Source organism: Sus scrofa, chromosome 1, assembly GCF_054392235.1.
Source record: "Sus scrofa isolate SSC_HxYL_T2T_F1_AM1 chromosome 1, Sscrofa_HxYL_maternal_Yorkshire_Landrace_v2.0, whole genome shotgun sequence".
Classification (NCBI taxonomy): domain Eukaryota; kingdom Metazoa; phylum Chordata; class Mammalia; order Artiodactyla; family Suidae; genus Sus; species Sus scrofa.
The window spans coordinates 1,577,508-1,594,583 of NC_139383.1; the positions used below are offsets into that span (position 1 = coordinate 1,577,508).

At 59.3% G+C, this 17,076-nt stretch overlaps 2 protein-coding genes and 1 long non-coding RNA gene across 46 annotated transcripts in view; 1 reads left to right on the forward strand and 2 right to left on the reverse strand.

Annotated features, from left to right (window-relative positions):
• The window catches only part of KIF25 (kinesin family member 25), a 40,764-nt gene extending 29,360 nt beyond the window's left edge, over positions 1–11,404 (reverse strand). For 2 of the 10 annotated variants that reach the window (XM_085015294.1, XM_085015295.1), the window contains exons 1-6: positions 11,285–11,379; positions 9,879–10,106; positions 7,046–7,111; positions 2,879–3,004; positions 1,046–1,187; positions 323–423 (exon numbers count right to left, since the gene is read on the reverse strand). In XM_085015294.1, the coding sequence (XP_084871420.1) occupies positions 323–423; positions 1,046–1,187; positions 2,879–3,004; positions 7,046–7,111; positions 9,879–9,953 (510 nt within the window). In that variant the 5' untranslated portion in view covers positions 9,954–10,106; positions 11,285–11,379. Of the gene's footprint in view, positions 1–322; positions 424–1,045; positions 1,188–2,878; positions 3,005–6,823; positions 7,112–8,711; positions 10,107–11,284 lie in introns of those variants that run through there. The other 8 variants (XM_085015291.1, XM_085015293.1, XM_085015292.1 and 5 more) reach the window with 8 other exon arrangements.
• Positions 11,405–12,443: 1,039 nt separating this feature from the next.
• LOC146405855 (uncharacterized) lies at positions 12,444–16,335 on the forward strand. Its single transcript, XR_014839325.1, has 2 exons — positions 12,444–12,520; positions 13,488–16,335. It is a non-coding gene; the product is annotated as an uncharacterized LOC146405855 (long non-coding RNA).
• Positions 14,903–17,076, reverse strand: part of AFDN (afadin, adherens junction formation factor) — a 129,194-nt gene continuing 127,020 nt past the window's right edge. For all 35 annotated transcript variants that reach the window (XM_021085815.2, XM_085015257.1, XM_021085831.2 and 32 more), the window contains one exon: positions 14,903–16,669. In XM_021085815.2, coding sequence (XP_020941474.2) covers positions 16,525–16,669 — 145 coding nt within the window. In that variant the 3' untranslated portion in view covers positions 14,903–16,524. The remainder of the gene's footprint in view (positions 16,670–17,076) is intronic.

A 17,076-nucleotide genomic window follows, 5' to 3' on the forward strand; every position in this document is an offset into this window, starting at 1 on the left:
AAGGCAGCCCAGCCCTTCCACAGCCCTCGGGCATCTCAAGGGCCTCTCCCAATTTAACGTGACTCCTGGCTCCCCACTCGGCGCTGCATCTCGGCAAACCTCCCCCCCCCCCGCCCAGCACGTCCTGTCAGGAGGCCCCCGGGTGCTGGGCTGGTCACCTCCTGCCCCTACAGGGCACAAACCTAGCCCAGGCACCGTCCCCTTATCAGGGGACCCAGCTCTGCCCCTGACAAAGTGGCTGGACCACATCCCTTCCGTCCTGAGCTGCCCTCCCGCCCCTCTGACCCACCGCGAGGACAGTCCGCAGGCCCGCGACACCCACCACCAGAGCGTCATGCAGCCGCCTGCGCTCCCGCCGCTCCCGCTGCCACCGCTCCGCCACCTCCTGCAGGGTCTGTTCCAGACGCTCCGCCGGCTGCGCTGCTGCAGGAGCAAGGTCACCCCAGGTTAGAGAGAGGCCCACGTGCGTCCCCAGGCCGCGTCCCCCACCTTCTGCCCCCAGCACTCAGGTCCCTCGAAATACAACACTGGTCAGCTCCAGGGCAGGACACGGGTCCCAGAACAGCGGCCGGAGGAACAGGCCCCCACCCTCGCCCTCACAACCCGCTTGCTGGTGTGGACGAGGGAGACGGGGGTTCCTGGCTGCCGTGGGGGTTACGCCTGCGGGCGCTGAGCTCTGGAGGTGAAGGTCCCAGCGTTTAAGGTCCTGGCCCGTCCTGACTGGACGGGGTGGTTCCCAGACTGAAAGCTGACCCCGTCGTCGGACGAGAACTGTGACCCAGAGTCAGGGGCCCTCAGCCCGAAGGCGCAGCCCAGCCACAGGGTCAAGCTCAAGAAGGTCCTCCTGAGGTCGCCCAGAGCAAAGGGCTGCCTCCCGGGCCGGGCCGGGAGGGCAGGAGGCACGGGCAGAGCTGGCGGCCCCGGGCCCACCCCAGCCTGCAGCTGGGCCCCCGCTCAGTGCTGAAGGGAAAGGACACTCAACTCCAGGCAGCCCGGGGACAGGCCTGTGGGGACCCGCTCCCGTGTGGTCAGGTCACCGTCTTACACTGCACGGCCTCGCGGTGGAGCTGCGCCGTCCGGGCGGCCACCGCCACCACCTGAGCGACACAGTGCTGAAGCTCGGCCCGGAAGGTCCCGAGCAGCCCCAGGGCAGAGGACCGCAGCCGCTCTAGGTCTCCTCTCAGCGTCTGCAAACAAGAACACGCTGGCGTCTCTGCACTGGCGTCTACAAAGCGAGGTTCCCCCCCCCCCCCCCCGTTCACGCTAAACAAGTGCATTCATGTCGCGCTGCATCTGTTCAAAGCCACGGCCCAGCCCCAGGCTCCCACCGCGACCGCGCGCACGGGTCTCAGCGATGCTCCCGCTCGAGCCAGACCCCGAGCCAGCAGGCCTGGGCGTGCATTGCACAAAGCGCCACGTGGGATCTCTCACGCAGCTGAAGTAAGAAAATCCCGTCTCTCAGCGGTTTTTCCACAGCTCGGCTCAGGGCGGGGCGGGACATGCAGCCCAGGACGCTTTCCGGCCGCTGTTTACTTCCCGTGACCGTGACCGGCACCGCCCTTCTTTCCTGGGAACAAACTCTAATCTAGTATCCAGACCCCCCACCGGGAGCCAAGTGTCAGGAGGCCCGTGGGAACAGGGCAGGTCCAGGTACACAAACCCAGCGTTTCCGGAGCACGTGGGGACAATGCAAGCGACACGGAGCATCCCCGCCAGGCGCTATGTCCTCCTGAAACCACGGGAGGGTCTTTTGGCTTGAAGCCCGGTCCACAGAATGAAAGAAGGGAGAGTCTACTGTTTAATGTTAGTTATCAAACACTTAACTCATGAAAACTTAACTGAACTTCAGTGGAGGTGCTTTCTTTGCTCCGAAACAGAGCTCACTTCCGAAGGCACGGGCGCCCTGGTCCAGCTAAGCTAACAAAGCAACCGCCACAACGCTTGAGGGAAAAAACCTGTGAGCTGAGAATTTTGTATCCAGAAAAACTGATTTTCAAGTACACAAGGGAACGAATGTTAATATCAGAAACTCGGAGAGCAATGACCCACGAGTCCTGAGAAACATGGAGCCAAGCTGAGTGAAAGTCAGCTGACCACGTGGAAGGGGGACGTTGCACACTTCATTCAACGACAGACCGTTTCACTCAGTCGGAAGAGAACGGAGAATGGATCCTCTACAAACCCACATTCTCAATGCCCGGGTGAGAAAACAGCCAAACCCAAGCCCCCCTAAGGGCGAATGAATCCTGTTTACAGATGGTGTTCGCGTTGCTGTGATAATGAACGCTTTTCCCTCTAATTTCCACCCTGGTCACATTGCAGCAAAACGCACAGCAGCAGAGCTCCTCGCAGGCGCTCCCCAGGCCCTGCACCGTGTGGGGCGGAGCCTTCCAACGCCTTCCAGAAGGCAGGGCGGTATTTACCGCCACGGAATCGACTCGGGAATGGGTCCTCTGCCGGCTGACGCCAGAGTGAAAATGAGAGCTACCGGGACGTCTGAAATTCAACCCCTGGGCACAGGCAGCAACTCAGCTCGCGGCCAAAATGCATGTTCCTCCTCGGTTTTGCCCCGGATCCCAGTCATTTTTTGAGGTTTGGCCGTCTATGTAGATTTAGAGAGTGGACACCCCAAAGTCAGCACCACCTACGACTGGTTATAGACACGGTGGTGATTGTGTAAGGTAAGGACCACGACCAGGCGGGTCAGCGGTAATGGACAGTCGGCGTCTAATTCACGGGGCTTTGCTTCCGAGACTCAGGCTTCCGTCAGTCCCCCGAGAGGAGATCCACTCGCCCCGTGTACCTCTCTCAACTCACCGGGAAACTCAACAAGGATGCCCACTGTCAGCCAAGTCCAGCCCCAGTGATGCTCTCTTACCTGCGCCGCGCGGCAGAGCCGGGTGGAGGCGGCGCGCGAGCTTGTCCATCGGCGCCCCGGCGCTGCGCCCCAAAGGTGCATCTGCTTGGCCTCCCTGCCACTCTGCCCTGCTGGCTGCAGGCTCTGCTGCACAGAGAAACAAGCAGGTGTGAGGGTCTCGGCCACCAAGCAGGTGCCTTTCTTCTGAGGGGAGGGTGCCTCCCGACTGCCCATCGGCCCCAGTCTGCACACAGGGAGCTGCTGCCCAGGCCACAGGCAACTCCAGGGCCTGCGGGGGCCCGCCACCAAGGTTCCCCCCACGTGGGGGCCCCGGAGCCCGCGGAGCAGTGGGGATACAGGGGGTTGAGGAGGAGCTGGCCTCAGCTGGCAGGGGAGCCCCGTCCCAGGGCTTCGGGGATGCCACTGACACAGGGGTCCTGGCCCTGGAGAGGCAGGAGGCGCACCTGCAGGATGTGGGGGACATTAGAGAGCAGGTGGGGGCGAGGAAAGGAGACGATGTCAGCCGCCCCTCAGGGAGGGTGAAGGGGAGCTCCTTTCGGAAGCGGGGTTTGGGGCCCGGGAGGGACGGGTGCCGGCGCCGCTCGTCTTCCCACACGGCAGGTGGGCCAGCAGCTCGGGCGCGGCGTGGGGAGGCCCCATGGCGGGGTGCTTGGAACTTGCGAGGCCAGAGGCCACTGAGCCAGAGCCCTGACCTTCCCCGGGTTGTGGAACGAGAAGTCTAAGTGCTGAGCGACGGGACTCCCAGAAGGGCTGCTGCGAGGAAGGCAAGCTGACCAAGAGCCGCCAGATCCCGAAGGAATCCAAGAACAGGCGCTGGGGTCACGGGGGTGGGGGTGGGTCCCTCGAGGTGCCCTTGGCCGTGGCCAGCAGACCTGAGGGTGCAGGCGTGGGCCAGACACGTGCAGGCGGAAGGGCGCGAAGCGGGTGGAGAGAGAGCTCGGGAGAAAGGGGCATCTGCCCCCAGGACACAGCAGGACGGAGGGGAGGGGCGGGGGTGACCTGAAGCTCTGCCCTCACTGGACGTCGGGGGCTGGCCGGGTGCACGCCACCCCACTCCTGCCCTCGCAGCCCCGTTTGAGCGCGGGCAGTGACGCTCCTGCTGAAACCTGGGTCCTGTAAAGGTGGGAAGGCCACGGCCCGCCAACCTGGCCCTGAGCCGGTGCTGGGATGGTGGAGCTAAGGCTTAAAGAGGGAGAGGCTTTGCTGGGAAGGTAACTGGCAGCCCCTCTGAAAGCAAACGCGGCCCTGAGGAGGGGGCTCCTTTGGTTTTAACATCTTCAGACGTGTGACGAGGTTAAGTAGAGAAAGTGCCTTGAAAGGGAAGCCCAGGAACAATCCGTCGCTCACGGATGCTGGGCGGGTCCATTAACCACTGAGCCACCGCGCGAACTCCCACAAGCGGAGCTTTGGAGACAAATCAGAGCCTGAGGGACAGGAAGAGACGGACCCCTCCAGCTCTTCCTCTGAGGACAGAAGAAACGGCAGCCAAATCCAGGCCACACACTGGATACAAACAACACGCACACACATGGTGAAAAGCTCTATTCTGAAGTCTCCGATGTCGCTGGCAAAGGCAGCGATTCGGAGGAAAATAAAGTCGAGCCATCAAGTCACTTCTCCTGAAAGCTGGGCTGGGGCGGGTTTGGGACGAGCAGAGAGCAAGCTGAGGGCGCCGGGGGCAGGGAGGTGTCCCCAGGGGACGGCACAGGAACCCATGGCGGGTGGCGGGTGACGTGGGATGGGACTCAAGCCGGAGAAACACAACCGCGTGGTCACTCGGCTAAAGGGCGCCGGGCTTCGTTCAGGAGCCTGAGCCCCGGGCAGGAAGGGCCCCTGGAGAGGGACAGCGGGCAGGAGGGCTCAGTGCCCTCGGCCACACTGCCAGGACCACAGCTGCCTCTGGTCTGCACAGTCCAGGGTCAGAACCAGAGCGCCTTGCCGAGCAGCGTCCCTAAGTGCTGACACGCATCCAAACACACACTGTCCGTCTGACGCGGTTCCGAGGGGCTAAGCCAATGGTGTTGGATGCTGTGTGGACGCAGCGGGTGTGAGCCACAAAGTTAAGTTTGCTTTTTTTCCTTTTTAGGGCCACACCCACACCACATGGAAGTTCCCAGGCTGGGGGTCAAATCGGAGCTGCAGCTGCTGGCCTACACCACAGCCACAGCTACTGGGGACCCGGGCTGCGTCTGCGGTCTACACCACAGCTCATGGCAATGCCAGATCCTTAACCTACTGAGCGAGGCCAGGATCTGAACCTGTGTCCTCATGGATACTAGTCGGGTTCATTACCACTGAGCCACAGTGGGAATGCCTGTCTGGTTTTCAGTGATGGAGAAAGACCACAGGGACCTAGAACATAAATGCCCCAAAGTTTATGGTTTTATCTGACATTCTATGCCTAGTGATTTTAAATGCAGGAAATAATAATAATTATCTGAGTGATGCTTGAAAACACGACGGGCACTGGCTCCTCCCTGCGCTGGAAGAACCTCATGGACAGAGCTCAGCAGGTCCTCGCTGTCTGTGCTGACCCTGCAGACAGGCGTGAAAAACCCCCAAGCTTGGGCCCGAGGTTTACTCTGAGCTTGCAGCAGCCGCAGCCACCAGGGGTCCCTGGAGTAGAGTGACCAGCACCCAGGGGAGGCCTGGGTCCGGGACGCCGGCCTCACAGGCTGGAGAAAGGCAGTGGGGCGGTGATGTCAGGGTGCTACCTTCCAGAAACTCAGGCTCCGCCGGGCTGGTATCAGAGGCAGATCATATCACAAAAGTGCCAGAAAATCAGGGGCTTAAAAATGCGCTAAGAGGGAGTTCTCTTGTGGCACAGCAAGCTAAGGATCCAGTGTTGCCACAGCTGTGGTGCAGGCTGCAGCTACAGCTCAGGTTCGATCTTTGGCAGAGGAACTCCCACAGGCCATGGAGGTAGCCAAAAAAATAGTTAGTAAATGAATATTCACTTACTTTACGAGGTAGTATGAAAAAAAGAAAAGAATAAAAAATGAAAAATTTAAAAAGAATTTTTTAAGAGGTAGTATGAATAGCTCTAAATAGGCAAATTTAGTGCATCTACTCTTTTTCAATGCACCCTGATAGGGTTATTCAGGGGGAGTCAGGCGTCTGATGACTGACGGTCTTAGGAGGACCCTCAAGGGGCGGAGGTTAAAGAGGAGAAAAGGCGAAGGTGGGTTATTTAATGGTGCTTCGTCCGTTTTCAATTGATGCTCTAATAAACTCCACAACTGGGAGGCTGAAACCAAAAGTGTTTCTCCCATCCGGGCAGGCCGCCGCCCAGAACCCGGCCGTGGCGGAGCCCAGCCCCTGAGGCTCCAGGGGGCCCTTCCTGCCTCCGGGCTCCTGGTGGTCACGACTGCTACCTGTCCCGGGTGGCAGCCGTCTCATCACCGCCATCTCCGTCACACCTCGAGCATCTCCCAGCCTCGCCTCCCGCATCGGCGCTCTCCTTGGGAGGCCCCGAGGCCACGGGAAAACCCAAATTGGCCCCCCTTAAACCCAGTCACGTCCGCAAAGACCCTTGGCGCGTGAGGTCACATCTACGGGGGCCAGAACTGGGACCCGATACTTTGGGGGACCCACAGGCAGCCAGAGGAATCACGTAGGGTTAAAATGAAGCCATTTCCCCCTGACCTTCTCCCTTTGGGTTCCCTTCCTTTTCAACGTGAAGAAAGCACCTGCAGGAGAGGCTGGGCAGGGGTGTCTTTGCGCCCCAACCCCCGCCTGGGTCTGGGTGACACAGGCAGATGACGCGGCAGGATCACACAGAGGTTTGTCTCTAGGGGAAACGGGGCCCCGGCGGACGGCAGCGGGGCACGCGCAGCCCTCAAGCGACCACTGAGCCGGGCGCTCAGTCAGGGCATTTACGGCCCTACGTTTTCCTCAACAAGGCTGTTTTTAAAAGCACAGATAGCTCACTGATTTATTACTCACTGAAAGCTGCGAGCACAGAGGTACACGGGAACTGAGAACTAAAACTGGTTCAGGGTGAGACGATCCGTCGATTTTGACGAAAGCATCCTCACCAGATGGAAAAAAGCAGCCAGCCGTCCAAAAGGGGCCGCACCTGCTTCCTTCTGCAAAGACCGGCCGCGGACGCGGACTCCCTGTGCTCGGCACACAATTCAACTCAATCCCAGGGTGCAGACAAATTACCTCCGCCAACTTCAGGTGAAGAAGAGCCGTTTCAGTCTCCAGCTCCACCACTCTCTCTTCCCGGGCCTGCAAGCAAGGGTCCAGAACAGAAAGCCATCGGCTTCCGTGCGACTCCCCAGCACTCACCTGCATGCTGCCAGCACATGGACAGCAGGGCACGAGGGAGGACGCGGCCGGACGGGCCCCAGGCCTAGGTCTGAGACCCCCACCCCCACCCCAGGTGTGGGCCCCAGGCCAGCAACCTCTGGGACTTGCCAGAAACACAGAATCTCCGACCCTCTTCCCCACACCGACCTGCCTCTGCCTTTCAGCAAGTCCACCAGTTTGAAGGGCAAAGCTCCGAGGAGCCCGCTCACCAAAACCTCACCATTTCCTTCCTTTTATTCACGTGGTCAAAATACATCTGTTACGACGGTATCATGTGCCAGCGCCGGTCGAGCTGCTGCGCACAGAGCAGGGAGCAGACCACCCTCGTGGGGAAACAGAGGCGCAGGGACAGTGGCGGCTGCGCCAGAGTCACCACGGGATGGTGTGAACTTGGGACGAGGGCGAGGGGAGACGGACAGAGGAAGGGCCGTGCAAAGGCCCTGGGGCAGGAATGAGCCAGGTAAGCGAGGGAGCGGGAAGGCCGGCCGGCCTGGGGCGCAGCGGCCGAGGGGGTCCTACGCCAGGGAGGAGGGTGCGAATGGCCGGGAGGGCACTGCAGGCTTGTGGGCAGAGGAGACGAACTATCAGCTGCGGAGCGAATGCCGAGAGGGCCAGCAGCGCCTGGACAGAGGCCACCTGGAGAGGAAATGCACCAGTTTCCAGGAAGGCGGGCTCGGCGGGGGGCGGGGGGCGGGGGGCTTCTGCTGGGGAACCCTCCTCCCCACCCCGCACGCAGACTGGCAGCTCACAGAGAATCCTGATCACTTTAGGACAAGCTCTGTGCGGCTGGTTAGAAAACTAGAAACCTGAGCCGTCTGGATTGTGTCATCGTGGTCTGTCTATTTTAGGTCTTTAGAAATAACCCCTCCAATACACCCCTGAGAGGCCTACTGCCTGGTACCTGGGCAGGTGGCAGGTGCAGTCTCCCCCACCCCGAGCCACCCATGTGTTCCCAGCTGTGCAACCAGACCAACTGCAGAACAGCTGCATCGGCTCAGAAAGCAAGCCACAGCCTCACCACCCAACTCCCCGACACCCGGCCCTGGGAAACCTCACATCTGCTCTCCGTCTCTACAGACCTGCCCGTCTGGACATTCTACGCGCGGAACCACACGCTACGTGGGCCTCCGTGCCAGCCTCTCGCTCGGCACCGCGTCTGTAAGGCAGACGCGTGTGGCAGCAGCACTAGTCAGTATTGCGCTTCTTCTCATTGCTGCCGATGCTGCACTGCGCGGGCGGCCCGCTGCCCCGCGCTCAGCGGACGACACGTGGGCTGCTCCGCTCGGGGCTGGCGGGAGTGCCGCGCTGGCGGCCCGCACACGCCTTTGTACGGACTGGTTTTCCTTCCCCTTGAGTGTAAGCCTAGGATTGGAAGTGCACGTGGTAACTGCTGGGCAGCTTGAGGACGTGCCAGGCTGTTTTCCTGCTCCACTCCCACCAGCAGCGTGTGGAGTCCGCCTCGGGCCCTGCCTGCCGGCACCCCCACCCCCCTTTCCGTGAGGCGGAGGTGGTACCTCACCCGGGTTTGAGCTGCATTTCCCTGTGGCTGTAATTCTGAGCTTCACGTCAGGGCACAGGTCCTGCCCTCTGGTTCAATGTCTTCCAAAGTATTTTGTTAGCTTTCTTTGCAGTTTGTTTTTGCTGCTGTCTGCCTGCTTTGTCCAGTGACTCAGCTGGACCCTCAGAGGGGTCTATCTCCCCCAGCGCGAAGCTGTGGGTATAGGTCTCTTGAAGCGCCCTCCTCGGTGTGTGCACAGGCCCCTGGACAGTGGCTTCCAGCAGGGCTCTCGTTGCCGGGTCCCCGATTTCTGTTAAGCTGTCTGCCGCCTTTGCTGTCGCATCCACCCGTCAACTCCCACTCATGACTGACTGACGGCTCCCTTCCTTCAGCCATGGCCCGGGGAATACCTTTCTCCAGGGTCTGGTCCAGTGACTGAGACGGGGCACTTTTGGAAGCTTTCAGCCCTGGGAGGGCTACTCTCCGCTGCCCCCAGGCTTCCCTCCAATGACCCGGGTGCTGATGGCGGAGCCTGTTGCTTGTAATGGGCTGTGCTGTATCCCCTCAAATCCACACGTTGAAGCACTAACCTTCGGGAACCTTGGAAGGTGACCGGTCCCTCAACTAAGAGACAATGAGGCCATCGGGATGGGCTCTAGTCCAGTCTGACTGGTGCTGTGACAAGAGATTAGGACACAGAGAGATGCCAGGACACGTGTACAGAGGAAAAACCACGCGAGGACACGGCGAGGGCCAGAGCCACGGAGAAGCTGCGGGAGGAAGCACGCCCGCGCACACCGGCTCCTCAGGCCTCCTCCCTGCAGAACCGCAGCAAGACATTTGTTTGAAGTCGCCTGCGCCGCTGTGCTCTGGCGGCCTGAGCAGACCAAGGACTGCTCTGAATTAAGAAGGGCCGCTCGCTGCTTCTGAATTTCCCCAGACTGTGCTCCAAAGAAAGTCAGGTCCTGTGGGGAGGGCAGAGCCTCTGAGGCTCTCTTGGGGGGCTGCCCCTCCCCCGGGCAGAGGCCCCAGGCCAGCGCACTTGCTGGGGAGCCTCTGCACTGATGAGCTGGGGAGAACAATGAGGGCCCTGGTCTTCCCAGCCCGTTTTGGGGTAAAGCCGCTGCTCCATCAGTGGAGGCTGGAGGGGGAGGGACCTTGGCCTCTGGGACCCTACCAGGAACTCACCCTCTGCAACCTGGTGCTGGTGGCCTCCTGGGGGCACAGTGACCCTTGGGTGGGCTGAGGGCACTGGGAGCCCATCCTCTGGGTACTCCAGCATCAAGCTGAGCGCAGTTGGAAGGGAAGGAGGGCCACAGACTGTCACCGTTGGGACAGCTTTAGCAGATTTCCTCGAATCAGTCTTTCTTCACTGACATATACACCCTTAGGGCAGTCTCCTGACACTTTAAACACCTGTTCCGATACAGACACCGCACATATGTACACAGGTATGACTACGCATGTGTGGACGTACCTATAGATGGATGGATGGACGGATGTATGTATGTATGTGTTACGTATGCATGTATGTATGGATGGACGTGTGTATTGTGCATGTATGTTACACACACACGCACCATGTATGGACGACACATGTATGGAGGTATGTATTATGTATTTGTATGTGTGGATGTATGTATGTATGGACTACATATGTACTATGTATTGTGTATGTATGCATACATGCATGGATGGATGGACATACATGTGAATGGATGTTTGTACGCATGCATTGTGTATGTATGCACACACGTGTGTATGTAGTATGTATGTGTGCATGTATGTTTATCGTCGCTGTGCTCAGGTGTGGGTCCACAGAGGTCCCTGCCCTGCCGTCCTGGAAGTTCTGCCCCAGGACAGCCTTCTCAGACCCTGCTGTCACTACTTGCTACAAAGTGACATTCAAAATACGTATCTAATCAAGTTGGGTCCCTGGCCTCCTAAACTCTCTTCCCCGCGCTTCTCCCTGCTGTGCCTTCGGGAGGCAGGAACTCCGGAGGCCTCTTCCTGACCTCTCAGCCCCAAGCCCAGCCCTAGGCCGCCCTGCCCACCCCGGGCCTCTTTCGGGCGGCTCCCTCTTCCAGCAGGTCCATCCTCAGTCCAGCAATCCCCACCTCTCAGCGGAGGTCACGAGGCCGGGCTAGGAAGGGCAAGGCCCGGGCCTCCCAGCGGGCAGTGATTATCAATTCAATTCCTTTGCGAGTTGATTTGTACTTTGGGATTATGTGTTTCTCTTATTCAACTGCGTTATCCCAGAGGGTGGGGTTAGAAAGGTTACACCTGCTGTTGTCTAACCAGACTCCCCACATCTAGCCGGGTATTCAGAAGACCTTCAACAAAGTAGCAGGGAGGGGGACAGAGGAGGCCCGGGTGGGGTGGGGGTGAGGTGGGAGCTCGGGTGGGTGGGGAGAATGTGGGGGCCTCCGCCCGGATGGGGACTTGGGGACCTCAGGTACCGTTTTCAACTCAGTGAGATGCCCAGACCCTCAAGGGGTCCAAGGCAGGGATAGGGCCATCAGAGGGTGAGGGGTGGAGGGGGTAGGATGGGGGAGGGCTACAGATGGCCTGGGGGTCCCCCACCCCTCCCTCACCTGCAGTTGACGCTGCAGCTGCCTCGCCCGCTGCTCCCAGAAACTTCCCCACCGCCTGGCGGTTGGCATTGCCCTCGCCGGCGGGCTGCGTGGGTGCCAAGGTCACGCGGGGTGGGGGTGGGGGTAGGTGGGGACCGGGGTGAAGGGCGTGGGCGCCAATAGCGGGTGGGGGCGCGCGGGCGGGGCGTGGAGGTAAATTTGAAGACCATTTTTAAGCCCTACAGGCATTTAAATTCCACCTAAATTACCAGCCTCTTGGGGTGCGAATCTACCCCCTTTTGCTCTTAATTTTTAAGGGACCCCGCCTTCCTCTCCCTAGTAATGTGTTTCCGCGGACAGAGCATCTGTTCCCCAAACCCCTGGGGAACACGAGGACCAGGGGACAAAGCAGGAGAAGGAAAAGACACCCGACACCGGAAGCAGAGCGCTGGGGGCGGGGCCAGCCTGGAGGCCCCGCCCCGAGCCCCGCCCCCAGCACCCGCTGCCGGGTCCCTGCCGCTCCTCTGCTAAGCCGGTGAGGGGCCAGGTTCCCTCCCCGCAACCCGGGTTTCCGCCTGTCTCACCGCGCTCCTTCTCTGTCTGCTTCAGCCTCAGGGCCATCTGCATCCCGAGGCCGTCCCTGTCGGTGTGCGGCCTGCCCTCCAGGAGGCCCCGCTGCCGCGCGGCACCCCAGCGGATGGACCGACGTCCACACGGACGCCCCACGCCCGGCCCCTCTGCAGCTCCAGGCCCCTGCGCACTCAGCCCCTAAGCCTGGATCCACGCGTCCCGTGTCCCTCCCCGACTCCTGTCTGTGGACAGACGTTATGGGCTCACACGGGAACGGGACACCATGGGCAAAGACGCCAGGGCGGCCCTCTCTGGGGCGGGGCAGGGGGTGTCGCTGGATTCGGTCTTGCTGCAGGTGCACGGGGCAGGTGATGGCCACATGCTACAAACGGAGGGTGTCTTGTGCATTTTAGATCCAAAACCAAAAAGAAAAAAACCTGCTTGCTTTTCCCTTTAGGTAGAGGAACTGGGGTCCGGGAAGAACAGCAGAGGCGCTGTGATGGGGTTTTTAAGTCTTTCTGCACATTTTTATAAACGATGTGCCTGCATTTCTTAAACAACACTAAAAAAAACCCCGCAGAAATGTGTCATTTAGAATATAGTAAGAACATTTTTTTTTTTTTGCCTTTTTTTATAGTGCTGCACCCATGGCACATGGAGGTTCCCAGGCTAGGGGTTGAATCCGAGGTACAGCTGCCAGCCTACACCACAGCCACGGCAACATCAGATCCCAGTCGCATCTACACCGCAGCTCACGGCAACACCAGATCCTTAACCCACTGAGCAAGGCCAGAGATTGAACCTGCAACCTCATGGTTCCTAGTCGGATTCGTTTCCGCTGCGCCACGATGGGAACTCCAAGAACATTTTTAAGAGATATGTCACTGCAAACTTATTTTTCTAGAGAGAAAAAAATCCTGATGTCCAAGATGAGAAATGAAATTTCACCTCTTTAGTATCTATCTCTAAAAGTTTACAATCGACAAGAATTAGGTTTTTCAAGACCGCACTCGACCAGTGCAGATATGCAGACAGCCCACCAACGCTGGGGTCTTGGGCCCCGAAGGCTCGTCCCACGCGCCCAGGACTCCGCGAGGAGGTCTGTTCTTGTAGTCGCCTCTGCCCTGGACTGAGTGTTCTGTGCAGAGTTTACATAATGAGCAACTACATAATGAAGCCAGGGGTCACACCACTCACTGGGCCTGCAGCCGAAGGGTTCCTCTCCCTTGTCGTGGGTCCTCGGTTTGGGGCAGGAGAGAGCATTCAGGTGAGGTGTGGGCGGTCAGAGGCGAGAGGTGAGAGGCAGGGAAAAGCCCTCCCGTCTCCGAGCAGAGTTTCAAATGGTAGGTGGGATTCTGATACAGGAATATGCGAAGAGTCATTGTATTCCTCTCTAGAGAAAATGATACAAAGTTATGTACAAACTTTAAATTCTCACCTTCAGGGAGTAATAAACCATAAAAGTGTATATATATAAAAACTTCTGGCAGATAAACTGTAATTGTTTTTCATATTTAAGAACTTCAGGAGTTCCCATTGTGGCTCAGCAGGTTAAGAACCTGACTAGCATCCATGAGGATGCAGGTTCGATCCCTGGCCTTGCTCAGTAGGTCAAGGATCCCGTGTTGCCGTGAGCTGTGGTGTAGGCCGGCAGCTGCAGCTCCTTAGAAAGAAAAAAAAAAGACATCAAATTCTCGGCTAATTAGGCTGTGACATAAAGGTGATGAACAGGTGCCAGCTGCAACTGCAGAAGGTTCTGGGGTGTCACTGGGCAGCCAGGACCAGCCCGGGGCTGTGGTCCCACCTCCTGCCACCCTGCAGGGTGGGCCCCGTGCGATTGCACCTGGTGCCCAGCCAGCCATCAACCGAGGCCGACTTAGCTCAGCTTGCCTTCATGTTCCCACTCGTCCCTCATGTCAGGCCAGCGCTGGGGTCAGACAGACGAAGTTACTGCACCAGGGGCCCACACTTAAGAAGGCCCGTCCACATTCTGATGGGCAACCTGGTCACTAACTGTTCAGCCCCCATGGGCTTCCAGAAGGATCGGCCACGGCGGCAGCCCCACGCCCAGCCCAGCTAGTCCAGCTGAGCCAAGCATCAGGAAGACACTTCATCACGCCTGTGGACACATTTGGGCAAAATAAACCCATTTCACTTTCTTTTATTTTTCGAAGTCATTACGAGAAAATTTAGAATTTCCTGAGTGGTTGGCATTGCATCTTACTGGACGGTGCCATTCTGGGCTCTCTTTCATTGGAGGGAAGTGGCCGCCAGCTAGGCAGACCTGGGTCCTGTCCCCACCCAGTGTTTCCATTCTGCTCTGTCCTTGTCACCCCCTCCCCCACTTGTCCATGCTCAGGAGCGGAGTCCGAACCATGTGCTGGGGGCCGGGCCAGGGCCGGGGGACTCAGTCTTTGTGGTCGGAGCTCACCTGGCAGAGAAGGCACCACGGAGGCAGTGATGGCGGGGGCGGGGCTTGGTGGCCGCAGTGGCGGTGAGCAGCCTGGGGCACGGAGACGCCCGTTTCTCCCGGGCCCTGGTCAGGCCAGCCTGGGCCTTGCAGGGGGGCTCCCGTTCCTCGTGCTGCATCTGCGGTTGAGGCCCGTCTGCACGGAGCCCTCGCCTGCCGCCGAGGCTCCTGAGTCCACCTCCGGCCCAGTCCAGAGGCCTCTCCCCGGCTCCTGTCCCTCACCGTGCACCTGGCACCAAGGTGACCAAACACCCTCATGGGAGCACCCTGAGCGGGCAGTGGCTGCGCTGGCACACACACCTCCCAGGCGTCCCGTCTGTATGCGGAGGCAGCGGCCGGCCAGCGTCACCAAGAGCCAGCCTGGGGGTGCCGGGGCCGCCCAAGCGCAAAGGGAGTCTGCGACGCCCGGGAGGCTGAGCATCCGTCAGAGCCACAGCCCAGGAGACCAGCCGCTCCATCCAGCAGCCTGAGCGGGGTGGGGCCCGGGGACACTGCGGGACACAGACGTGACGCCCAGGACACGTGAGCGCACAGGGAGTGGGTGCTGGGACGACAAATGCGGTCCTTGTCAGCGCTTCTGAACCCACAACACACGCACGTAAATACATACAAAGTTTATTAAAAATAGGCTGCGAATGAAATACAGTAGAAATGGAAACTACAGCAGTTTGATGTCCTCTCCCCAGGAACGCAGTCAAGAAAAGCACTCTCACACATTTTCACATCTGGCCCCTCGTCCGAGGACGGCCGAATCCACGTGTTACAGGTTTACCACCACACATACAAATATCCCTGCACGTAGGTATTTACATGTATTTGCATGTACTCAGGTGTGTTTGTTGTTTTTCTATGTATTAACAGAAACATCGTTCGCCTGCGGCTTCTTCTTCAAAGAAAGTGTGGATGTAGTCCTCCAAGGCTGCGGGGTTGCCGAGAACTCGGGAGGGCCCGCTCTGCCCGGCACTTCGGGAGCAAGCATGCAATCCTTCATGAGCACGTGGCGCCGTCTCACTCCCCTGCGTGGCGTGGGCACAGCACACTTCCAAAGCAGAGCCCCGACAGACACGGCCGTTACTTACACTCGTGCCCTCACGAGTTCTCACACAGCGCTCAGGCAAGTGACTTCCGGGGCTGGAGAGCCTCTGCGTCTCTGCTGGAAAGTGTGCCCGCGTGGGAGAGAATGACATGGCACAGACAACCATCCAGGGCCACAGCGCGCACATCAGATGGACAATTGGCCCGTGGGCACAAGGTCATTTAGTGTCGGAACATCGCGTGTCAGAGAACAGAGCGAGGCGCGGCTCCCTGACAGCAGCCCCGTGTTCACAGCGGAAGAAGTGACAGTGGTAACTAATGATCAGTACATGAAAATTAAATAACTCTATCAGAATGTAGAAAAATAGCCGGAACCGCCACACGAGTTACTCTTACAGCATTTAAGTGACAGGCGCCCTGTGCCACCACACCCTTCCTCTCCCTGGCGCCCTGACAGCAGAGCCTGGAAACCGAGGGTTCGCGTTTTGCATCTCTGAGCAGGGCTGTGCTCCATGTCGCCTCCGAAGCGCCCAGTCTTCTCAGGTGTTTCTGTTCCTAATCACGTCCACGCCACTGTTCAGCTCAGGACAGACTCCCTCGGAACACTTGGAACAGCTCGTGCACTAACTGGACTGTCGTCTTCCAAGCCCCCAAGGCTTTGCTGGTGTAACAGCCATCTGGTATTTATAAACCTAAAATCTCCCAGGCTGGAACCCTAACATTTTCTGGGAGAAGCTTTTCCAATCGGACGCTCAGAGCTACCCCGGGGGCTGCCCTGTTGGGACAGGAGGGAGCAGCGTCCCTTTGGGAGCTTGGTGCTGAGCTCGGGGCGGGTCTCCTACAGACAAGCGCCCTCCTGGCGGAGAAGACCTGACGCTCCCGACGCACGCACGCACGCACATCTGGGAGGCTTTGCTGTTCGAGAGCCGAACCGGGTTTTTGAAGAACAGAGAGGGCGACTTTGTGCTGCGTGGCGGGGAGGGGCGGACTCCCCACCCCCACGGCCCTCCAGTCCGCTCCCCCAGCCCAGGATCTAAGAAGGAAACTCACAAAAAAGCCGTCTGCATGGGAGTCAGAGAACTGTATCAACCAGAGTCTCCTGTGAAAGTCAAGCACTTCTGAGCGCGGGCACACTCCCAACGCCGCCCTGGGAGGCGGCTGCCCTCCTCGGAGGCGCTCGGGCCGCTCACTTGGTGTTCAGCTCGTTCTCCAGCTCCGTCAGCCGGCGGGAGGCTTTCACCTTACTGGAGACCTCGTGGCCCTGGGAGAAGAGGCGCTGGCGCTCCCGGAAGGTCAGGCTCTCAGGCCCGCCCGGCACGTCCGCGTCCTGGCTGCATCGGAGGGAAAGCGAAGGGTTACCTGTCACCGAGTGGGCGAGGTGAGCTTTCATGAGGGGCACCGAAGGGGAGACTCGACCCTTGCTATGTTTGGCCCCAACCTGCCGACGGTTAAAGACGTTGAACCGCAGCCGTGTTCGCACTCCCGGAGGCAAAGGGGAAGGGCTGTCCTGGCTAGAATGCTGCCCCCTAGCACACCCCACCCTCCGAAAACCAGAGCCGTCGTGGTTGGGTTTGACCTGAGAGGGAGGAGTTAAACACAGCATTTTAAAGAATCCTGCGTGTATCCGAGAGGCACTGCTCAACATGCTAACTTGGCAACGAGCGAGAGCCAGCTAGTGAAGACTCTCTGGATTAGTTCAACGTCCGTAACTTAACAACCACGTGGGCAGCAGCGGTTC